Consider the following 10,426-nt stretch of genomic DNA (forward strand, 5'->3'; position numbering starts at 1 on the left):
CGTTGGAAGCGAGCGTATTCATCTTTTGCCACAATATATAGTAATTTTAATTAAATAAAAATAATTTTATTTTATATTGTAATAGTTAAAATTATTATAATAAGATTAAAATAAAATTATTTTCAAGATAAAAGGGATGAAACATTATTTAAATATTTTAAAAATTAAATTGTGATAATAAAAATAAGGAGTATTTTTTAATTTTTTATCCTAATAATTTTTTTAAAGAGTATTTGGTAGGAAAAAAAAATATAGAAGTTTCAAGTTTTTAAAAACCAATAAAAAAAATCCCCAAATAAGTCCTCATAATTATTTATAATCCAAATTAAATCGCCTTTTTCGGTTGATTTCGTGCGTCGGTCGATGCGGGAGGAAAGGGTCGCAACGCTGACTTCCAGAACCCTAGCGCCCAACTTGGGTTGGAGTTCGCGAGGTTTGAATTTTTAATCAGTTGAAGGCGAAATCGCTAGCACCTACCTTTTATTCAAGACACTGATCCATAGGCGGAAGTGAAGTATCTCCCAATCTTTTGTGCCAATTGTTATTCTCCGCTCCACGGGCAAACAAGAGCCTTGATTCAAGGTTTGCCGCGGGATGAATCGGAAGAAGGAGCTCTGTAGGAATTTCCAGCGCGGAAGGTAAATTCAACTTTCGCGCTTTCATGATTGCTTCGCATTTTCTCTGCACTTTTTTGAACCAGCTGTTCTCTATCATAAGAATCAGAATCCTGGACGAAAGGCAAAAGAGATATCTGTGTAGGCATCATGCGTCTTTCTTGTCAACGAAAGTCAAGGTTTTGCCTGCTCTTCTTTGAGTTATTTTTTAAGCCTTTTTATTTGCCAGTTAACTTCCTATGATTTTACTAGGCATTTTGCTTAAAATCAATGGGACCAAATAGGTAGGAAGAACATGTCTTGACGATGATGATGATTTAATTACCCATGAGCACATGAATTTGGATGAGAATTTAAGGTTTTTTTTTATTAATAATCATAGAAATCATCGATAAGTTACAAGCAAGGTGGATCAGCAATTTACAGCATAATATAATTCTTCCATAACATTGCAGCTATCTTGGTCTTTCATGTACTTGTCCCTAATTTTTTGGTGTTGTTTATTCAGTTCATGTAAATGTTAATTGGTTAAAAATAAAATTCACCAGCCACTTAACTAATACTGATTTTTTTCAGTTGCCGATATGGATCTCGCTGCAAATTTCTTCATACCACTCAACAAGAGGCAAAACCTAATCCCTACGGTTTTGGCAACCAGAGTACCATACATTTTCCAAATACTACTCAGCAACAAAAGCCAAATCCTTATGGATTTGGAGTGCAAAACAAGCCCCAATTACACAACAACAGCCCTCAGAAAGGTTCCTCCAATTTCGTAGCTAAATACCAAACTCCTGCCAAGGTGCTTTCTCACTTTTCTTTTATAAGGTGCTATTAGTAATTTCAAACTTTTATCTGTATGTGCATAGTTATGGTACTTCAATGTTGTCCATCTTATGGCATAAAACCAATACCCTTTCTCCAGGTAATGTTGCCTTGCCCTTTCTATGGCGTTCATGGATGTTTCTTTAAAATCTTCTGTGAAAGATGTCTGGGTTTGCCTTTGTGTGAAGATTTTGCAATTTCTATCATACTGGCTGTTTGGTACACAAGAGTCACATACACCTAGGGCTGTAATCAAGCCGAGCCGAGCTCGAGCTCATGCCAACTCGAGCTTGAAAAAACTACAGAGGTTCGAGCTCGAGCGAGCTTCTGAGTTTGAGCTCGAGTCGAGCTCAAGTCAAGCTCAAGCCGAGCTCGAGCTCGACTTGAAAAAATAAGTTAAATTCATTTTCAAGTGGAATTTGAACCGTGTATCTAAAATACACCAAATGACATGCTCTAGCCACAAACTCCTCGTTAACTTATTCTTTATTTTAAAAGTAATAATTTTAATTATTAAAAAATTAAATTAACCTAGCTTGATAAGGCTCGATGAGCCCTTGAGCCAGTGTTAAACGAGCTCGAGCTCGGCTTGAGTTCGGTCAACTTTGAGCTCGAGCCGAGCTTTGACCGAGTCGCTCGCGAGCGGCTCACAAGTGGCTCGGCTCATTTGCACCCCTACATACACCAAGAAAAATCTGATTCTTTGCTGTTGTTCTGCCATTCTGTATCAGATTTTAATTTTCACTTTTCAAGCCAGGATTGGTTTTGATTTTTGTTTATGTTGTCAGCCATTTGAAAACAAGTGGACAAGATCATCCTCGCCTGGAGCTACAAATGTAACTGCTACACAAGTTCAAGCTCAGTCCCAAGCATCAGATCACAAGTGTGTTTCCATGGTAGCATATGATTAATTTGGTCTTTGCTTTTGTTAGCACTGGATAAATTTTAGAGGTTTTCTTTTCTTTTATTATCAATAGGTGTACAGATCCTGAATCCTGCAAAAAACAAATAATTGAAGACTTTAAGAAGGAAGCACCTCTTTGGAAGCTTAGTTGTTATGGCCATCGCAAGTAGTAAGTTATTTTAAACTAATATGTACCTGATAAAGCCTAGTAAGCTTTCTTACGATGCATTAATGCATAACTACAATCCACAAATCATATAGACCTTTGGATGCATGTATATACTGTTTGATGTTTTCTCTTCTTTATTCCTTTTTCATTTTTTTGGCATTCAGGAGTATCCGCCAAACTTCATTTGTTTGTCATATTCTAATGAATTTGTGACTTAGTAGCCTGGTTCTTGTGGATGAATTATGGAGATATATTTATATCCTAATAACATGTGATGTGACACTATGCTTTATTCATTATCATGCTTAGCCATCACATTCTTGAAACTATATGGATACATGTATACGACAATTACAAGCCACCATAAATAACATAAACCACAATTTTGTTGCTTTAGTTATCGCTGTTGACCATTGAATTTCATTAGCATCACTTGATAAAAAAAATGGGAAGAAAAAAGGTTCAAATATTTGCTATTCTGGAAATTACACTGTTAGTAACAATTTAACATGATGTGATACATTATATTTACAAAATTACTAAATTAGATTTAAATAACTCATTATTGCCTTTCATTTTGCATTTCGTGCTGATGTGCATTGTATTGCCTCATTGACTAACTAATCTCTTTTCCAATAGTGGCCCTTGTGACATTATTGGTGATATCAGTTATGAAGAACTCCGGTCAGCTGCATATGATGATGCTAGGCAAGGATTAAGTGTTCAGTCTATTGTAAGCTCCAAAGTTGATTCTCTCTTTATCTCCCCCCTAGTCATTATACTAACTGAGAACACTGTGCTTTGATAGTGTAGATAAGATGATGTCCAGCCACTGTATATTGTTCGGATAATCTGTATCATTTTAGCAGTTAGAAGCAGAAAACATTGATTATATCTCTGAGGATTGTATTAGATGCAAGGTTCTAAAATTCACTAGGCGCTAGTCGGGCGTTAGACCAGCCCCTAGCACCTAGGCCGCCTAGGCAGGGACTAGGCGTCGCTAGGCGGATTCCATGGTATCAACATAAATTACATAATAAATCACATTCTATAACTCCAATGCAATAACATCAAATTTAAAATGAGTTCAAAATTACACAACTAATAAAATATCACAAATTTATTCTACTTCTTCTTGTTCTCTATAATTTTCAATCATTAGACACATACTCAATATCATCATCGGACACAAACTCAATGTTACATTTCAGTTTTTTTTAAATTGGGCTTTAAATGTAAAAGCCCAAACTAAAACAAATCATGAAAACCTTGCACTATTTCCACGGTGCCTAAACGATTAGACCGATTAGTCAGCACCTAGGGCCGCCTAATCCTGCCTAGGCGCTATGGTCGCCTAGGCTGGCCGACTAGCATATTTTCAGTGTGATTGGCCTAAGCGGCCGATTTTTAGAACACTGGTTAGATGTAAATTTTAAATGGTTCCTGTATGGTATACTGTCATTTCATATCAAGTCTCTTGTAGACATGTATAGACTAAAGAATTAACCAATTGAGCATGTAGACATATATCAAGTTCACTTTAGAAAGGTTATTGACTTAATTAATTGACTAATTTTGAATAACTTTACTCTCTTGATCATGACATTCATACTTTTTTCTTATCTTTATACGCATATATATTGCATAAGAAGCTTGTCTTTGAAGAGGATCATGGATATAGAAACTAGAAAGGGTTGGCAAACTCCTGCAGTAATACGTAAGTTGCATGGAAGTTATAATTTATGTTAGGGAATCATGCAATTTATTATTAAAAGATTAAGGCTTCTTCTTAGTACAGCAACATATTTATGTAGATAAAACTGGTTCTATAAACTTGAATGTCTTTGTATTATGATTATTGCATCAACAATTTAGCAGGATGCAACTAAACATAGTAAGCAGTAAATTGTGATGCAGTTTCTTTACTTTTTTTTGTCAAATGTCAGGAAACTAATTGTTAAATATGTTTACCAAAAAAAAGGGCAGCCTAGTGCATGCAGCTCCCGCCGTACGGGGTCCCAGGGAAGGATTTCTTGTACGCAGTCTTACCTTGCTTTTCGCAAGAGGCTGTTTCTAGGATTCAAACCCGCAAGGCTCCCCTTCTTAAATATGTTTACCAGAAATTGGAAAATTGTTACTTTATTTGTCCTAGTGTACAAATAGAGAAGGGGGCATAACATAATGTTTGTGTACATTGGAACATACTGTGGTAAACAAAATTGCTCTCCTGCCAATGTTATGTAATTCAATAATTAGCCATTAGCTGCACATTATCTACCAAGAGTTTCCCTTTTATATAAAATCCACAAAACAAGAGAATTGATCCATTATCTTGATAGACATTTGTCCAAAATGCTTAAACTTGAATAGTTGAATTAATGGTATCCCATCTAAGTTTTTTAAATACTTCTATTAACCCACTTCCATGTGGAAGTAAACTACAGTGTTAAAATTTTCACATTAAGTTTTGACGTCTTTGTTGAAGTCCAGCATCTAATTTATAGCATAGTATAATCCCTAATCTACAACATGTTACCTCCAATCCGACGATAGTACCATCACCATTGAGCTTGCTCTGATATCAAGAATAATACTATCATAATTTGTTCAAGAGGACTGATCGGTAACTTGATAGACCCAACCACTTGCTCATAAATGCTTGATTTCAAGTTGACAGTAATTTCGTTAGCTAAGTTTATCATCCTCCCATGTTGACTGACGATTTCTCATATGGGACTAAACTAAGATGTAACTGAGATGCTAGAGCATATCATTTCTTTCCCTTTGTGGCCTAGAAATGCTTAAAGAACCTACTTTCCTGTGCAGGTTGAGAGAGAGAGGAAGTTATACCTTTCCAAGTTGAATGAATTTGATAATTTATTGAAAAAACCATATGGTTCACAAAGTCCTAGTTTTCATCAGATGAATTCCCCTCCCATTTCAAGCTCACCTCAGATGAGTCAGTCTCCTGTGTTCATGAACAATGCATCATCTGTAAATGTTCAAGGAAATAATGTCCCCTCTTTTTCAAGTTTTAGTCAACTAAAGGCAGCAAGTAATCTTGGCTCTGAGAACAGGTTATTCTTTAAGTTTTTTAAATTTGAACCAGTTTTTTTTTTTCCTGAATTTCTATATTCCTTAACTTTCAGTACCTGTTATCAGGTCTGAACCACAAGGATTCCCTAGCGGTAATTTTGGTCAACCTAGCCCTTTCCAGAAAGCCAGCCAAAGTTCTTTTGGTCTTGGAAAATTTGGAAATTCAGTTGTTGTAGCAGCAAATAATATGTTTTTTTCCTTATGTTGAATGGTTGGAGTTCATCTATATCATTTTTATTGTTTCATTGTTACCATTTCATTGAACCACTTCAATACATGTTTTTACTTCAAGTTCATCTATGCCATTTTTGTTGTCTAATTGTTACCATCTCATCATACTACAATATATTGCTTTACTTTCATCTGTACTATACTGGGTTACTAGTTTCATTTGTTGTCTGTTAACAGAATTCTCTATTGAAATTGGAGTCAGTTTAACTGATTGGTAATTATATGACTTTATGGTGTTAATAAAAGAGCAGTTACATGCACCAAATGGTTCACTTTGTTGAGGTCAACATTCAGGGATGAGTTAATACAGTTTGAAGTTTTGTAAGTTTCATTTTATAGTCAGTCCTAGGTACTTTGTCAGTTCTAGCAACAATACAAGGCTCTAAATTAGATCCACTTTCAAACCTATCAAGAGGTTGTCTTAAAAAAGGCTGAGAAACTATGGGTGTGCATTTGCAAATTAGTAGGAACCTTCTTTTTTGGTATTAAAACATGCTTTAAAATGAACCTAAGGATGTTATGACAACCTGAAACATTAATAATTTGCCTTTCTACCTAAGCTGAGGATACACGAACCATAGTGATATTGCCAGTCATTTAAGATATCTTCTGTAACAGTGAATTTAATAGTTAGCAGCGCATGCAGCTCTTAGATCTGTTGAATAGGTGAGTGAACCTTATAAGCATTGCTATGCACGTCTTAATCTGCAATGGTGAAAAATGTTAAATGTTTTTTTCTCTGTTTGTGAAAATGTAAAAAAAAAACCTGATTATAATTTTTCAAGTATTCTTTGCTGGGATTTTTCTCTTTTGTTCCTATTTTTTCTTGAATTATTTTAGTCTTGATTTGCTGAAGAAGGTTGAAAAAGAACTTAGAAAGGTTGGAAAACTATGTTTTCTGATTGAAAATATGATGTCCACTCTATTCAAGCACTATACTTTTCGTTCTAGAACAGAATTTGTAGAAACATATAGGCTATTTTAATATTTGACTCTAGTTACAGAATTTGTAGTCAAATGAAAGTCCAAGTTCATTATTCTGGCAATACTATTAATCATCAATGTATAAAATGATTCAATTTTACAGAGTCTTTCCTGGGTTAGGAATTTTTGCAGTTTTTTTTCTCAAAGTAGACATACTGTTCAACTAAAATTCCACTTTCATCCGCCTTCTATTTTCATTACTGCTACATTTTTTTGTCATTTTGATTACTCATGTTTCGGCAATATAGGATTGTTTGGTCAGTAGCAAATACAACCAGCTGGAAACTTTCCAAATCCAAGCGTTTCTTCATTTAACTTTGCTATAAGGCCTACTGGGTCTTTGTCTCCCCAGAACTTTGATGGCACAAATAGTCAACAACTCAACTCTGTTAGTAGGGCTGCTACCCCTTCAAGTGATGATGAGTAAGTTTGTGCATTTTATCTGCATTACTAGCATTGCACATCGGACATTGTTCCTAAGTAATTCTTTATCCATTTAGTGTGGTAATTTATTGGAATTCAATGCATGAGGATCCAACTCGTGATCTGACTAATCCTAGAGGTGGATGGCCCGGTCCCACAAATCGGCCAGACGTAAATCCGGGAAGTGCAATGGTCCTAGCATGGCACCTATCGTCACGAGTGGTTTGAACTCTGTAGGTGTTCGAAAATGGCCAATGTGAGATTCGAACTCTCGTTGCATTTTTTTTTTTTTTTGGGGGGGGGGGGTGCCCCTTTACATGTTATTTACTATGTATTATCTGAACTAAGAGCCAATTTAGGTAGATGTCATTTCCAAGATCGGCATGATACCTCGAAAGGTACCTTTAATCGAAGGAGAATGGATATAATAATCACATTATTTGCTTGCTTGTTACTCTTCTTTAGAAACATGAAAAATAGGAGCTGGTTATTGTAGATCAAATACACAACTAAAAATGAATGAAAATATTTTTGTTTGGGCATATAGTAATCTACCAGTAGTACATAACATATTACTTCGACAGGGCATTCTAACATTAAAATAACCAATCACTGTAGCATGGGACTTAAATGTTATGCTCAAGAGGGAAAATACTTCACTGTTACTCCAAAAGTAGACTCTTGCACCATGTCTATAGGACACATATAATGGCCAATAACTAAATACCCATTGTAGGGCTAAGCCCATAATACATTTAACTATTAAACAGCAATAACTCAATGATAATTCTAATATATGATTTATTATTTTGACTCATTTTAGATTTACTTGCCCAGTAATCTAGTGGTCGAGGTCTACAGTACCTTACAGAGCAGTAAGGTAATTAACTCGAAGTATAGATAATCATACAGTGTTCCTAATCAGCGATCAAGTTGTTGGAATTATTTTTATTAATATCATTGGTTACTTTTATTTTTTCGATGCTTTTAATCAAGTTAATGTGAAGTGTCATTCAAATTATAATAATTATTGTTCAATTTTTCTAATTAGATTTCCTCACCTAGGTTTGAGGTTGATAGTATTTGGAGAAAGGAAGAATGGAAGATAGGAGAGGTATGCTTTATTCTTGGAAATGATTTCTGTCCTGGACTTAATCTATTTTAGTTTCTTAATTTATTTTAGTTTATTGTTAAGGATAGTGATCGAGTTGTCATTGTGCCTTAGCATAACTTTGGCTTAATCTATGCCACTAACATATTTGTTAATTTAGTAAACTTTGTTCAGCTCTTACAAAAATCTGTAGTGCATTTGGTCCATAGGAAAAGTGATTCTATTCCTATTCCAGATGAATGTGTTCCTATTTTGGTTGCAAAAATAAACTTGGAACACAAGTTTAATTATTTCTTACTTTCTTCTAAGAATAGTTATTCTTTATCTGCTTCATTTTTCTAAAATTATTAAAAAAAATATTTTAAACAAGCAAATTAGATTGAGTAGGCTGTGCACTCAAGCTGATCAAACTACTTGATTTCTGATTTGATTGGCCAATTTGGATGTGTAGATTGAGTTGGTTGTGGTAGTTGGTTTTGGTCGAGTTGAGTGGGCTAGATGGTTTCAATTGTCCAGACAAACCTATTGTATTGAGCAGTTCAGATGGTCTTGACAGGCTTCAAGCCAGTCTAAACACGCCAATCAAGTCAATAAGCTAGGCGGTCCAGCTGATTGAGTCAGTTGGGTGAATGAACTAGTCAAACCAACAGGGAGGACCACTAAGTCAGTAACCAGTGTGATTGAGTTGGTTGATTGGGCACATTGGATTCATCACATGATTCACATTGGGCAAATTGTGTGAGCTAGACGAAATGCACTAAGAATTTCATGAAGAGATTCCTAAAAGAATATCTATTCCTTCCATTCCTTGTCTACCATTCCCTAGTAGTAGCTATACAATTCCTTGGCTATTGCATTCAGTGAACTGGGACACAAGTTTTTTTTTTTTAAAAAAAAAAAAATCTTTGTTTTGAAGTAAAGCAATTTGTTCAAATACTGATAGCATTTGCATATGTTTTAAATGCAATTTTTCCCAACATCAACTGCAAAGAGAAAGTGATTGACACAACCCTTTTCTTCCAAGTGTGATAATTTTCTTGTGCCAATGCTGATCTTTTGTACCTAATAGTCAAATATGGCATTGGTTTCTCATATAGTTTATGTCTCCAGATTCCTGAAAGACCGCCTCCAGCCGGAGTATGTTGACAATATTCCTACTGCAGTGGAAAGGAAGATCTGCTTAACCTCACGGGCTCAGCAGATGCATTATCTGCCAAGTGCTGCTTTCTCCAAGATGTGGGAGGGTGTTCACTTTTTCCAACTTAATGCGATAAGCATCAGGCATCAAGAATGTAATCTTTGGAACTCTTTGCTTCATCAAACTCTTTTGAGGCCATGATCCTTTCAAGCTGAAGTTCTTCGCATAAAAAACTAAACTGCTCATGAAGAACCTCTGCCTGGTGGATTGGAGGAATTTGATTCTGATGCACAAGGTTCTGAAGAACCTCTATTTGCAAGTTTGCAAGTTTTTTTGTCTCTGTTTTTATTTTCTCAATTTATTATTGTAATTATTATATATTTGATGTAAAATTAATTTTTTTTGTTTAAAAAAGAAGTTATTATTATGATAATCAATTTATCCTCGGTTGTCATTCTATTGCGACTCAATTTCATTGGGAGATGGACAGTTGAAGCAGTTTTAAGAATTTCTTGTTTTTTTCTTTCATTTACAATTTTTTTTTTTTGTAGTAATTGAGGTTGCTTCTACTTGACAAATACGAGCCTTAAAGATCACCCAACCTTCAAATCATATTTTTTTAGTGAATTTGTAACTTTCGAACTTTCATGTCTATTATTAAGTTTTAAACTTTTTAGACTGGTAAGTTCATATTTTAATTTAAAATCCATTGTTCATCCTTTTTTTTTTATTTTTTAGGTAAAATCGATTCTTCATCTATTTTCTGTCATCTGTTCTTAACTTGATGGTGTGGTAAATTGCTGATCTAGCCATATCTAGCCATATCATTCAATCCACTTTACTGTCATTCGATTAAAGTCAACACCACAACTAGTAGAAGAAGAAGAATGAAGAAACTTTGAAAGTTGAATCTGCCCTCCCTACACATTAT

General features: G+C 34.8%; 1 protein-coding gene across 7 annotated transcripts; it reads left to right on the plus strand.

The window, feature by feature from the left end:
- The first annotated feature begins 340 nt into the window (after positions 1–340).
- LOC121996558 (zinc finger CCCH domain-containing protein 46-like) lies at positions 341–9,952 on the plus strand. Of its 7 annotated transcripts, none has more exons than XM_042550563.1 (10): positions 341–433; positions 504–638; positions 1,191–1,416; positions 2,228–2,322; positions 2,417–2,512; positions 3,152–3,245; positions 5,339–5,589; positions 5,675–7,246; positions 8,312–8,360; positions 9,468–9,952. In XM_042550563.1, exons 2-8 carry the CDS (start codon positions 595–597, stop codon positions 5,814–5,816), a joined length of 948 nt encoding a protein of 315 aa, XP_042406497.1. In that variant the 5' UTR covers positions 341–433; positions 504–594; the 3' UTR covers positions 5,817–7,246; positions 8,312–8,360; positions 9,468–9,952. The 7 variants fall into 7 exon arrangements, with proteins under 7 accessions (XP_042406497.1, XP_042406498.1, XP_042406499.1 ...); XM_042550564.1 differs by adding an exon at positions 718–793 and having other exon boundaries at positions 357–638; XM_042550565.1 differs by adding an exon at positions 724–793 and having other exon boundaries at positions 357–638.
- Positions 9,953–10,426: the final 474 nt, after the last annotated feature.

This window comes from Zingiber officinale, chromosome 6A, assembly GCF_018446385.1.
Source record: "Zingiber officinale cultivar Zhangliang chromosome 6A, Zo_v1.1, whole genome shotgun sequence".
NCBI classification, from domain to species: Eukaryota; Viridiplantae; Streptophyta; class Magnoliopsida; order Zingiberales; family Zingiberaceae; genus Zingiber; species Zingiber officinale.

What these genes read in the sequence shown, in the direction of transcription:
- LOC121996558 (XM_042550563.1), top strand. Translation starts at nt 595, where the DNA reads ATGAATCGGAAGAAGGAGCTCTGTAGGAATTTCCAGCGCGGAAG. An exon ending in TCCCAAGCATCAGATCACAA is followed by an intron (nt 2,323 to 2,416) that starts GTGTGTTTCCAT and finishes TATTATCAATAG; the next exon opens with GTGTACAGATCCTGAATCCT. An exon ending in TGTTATGGCCATCGCAAGTA is followed by an intron (nt 2,513 to 3,151) that starts GTAAGTTATTTT and finishes CTTTTCCAATAG; the next exon opens with TGGCCCTTGTGACATTATTG.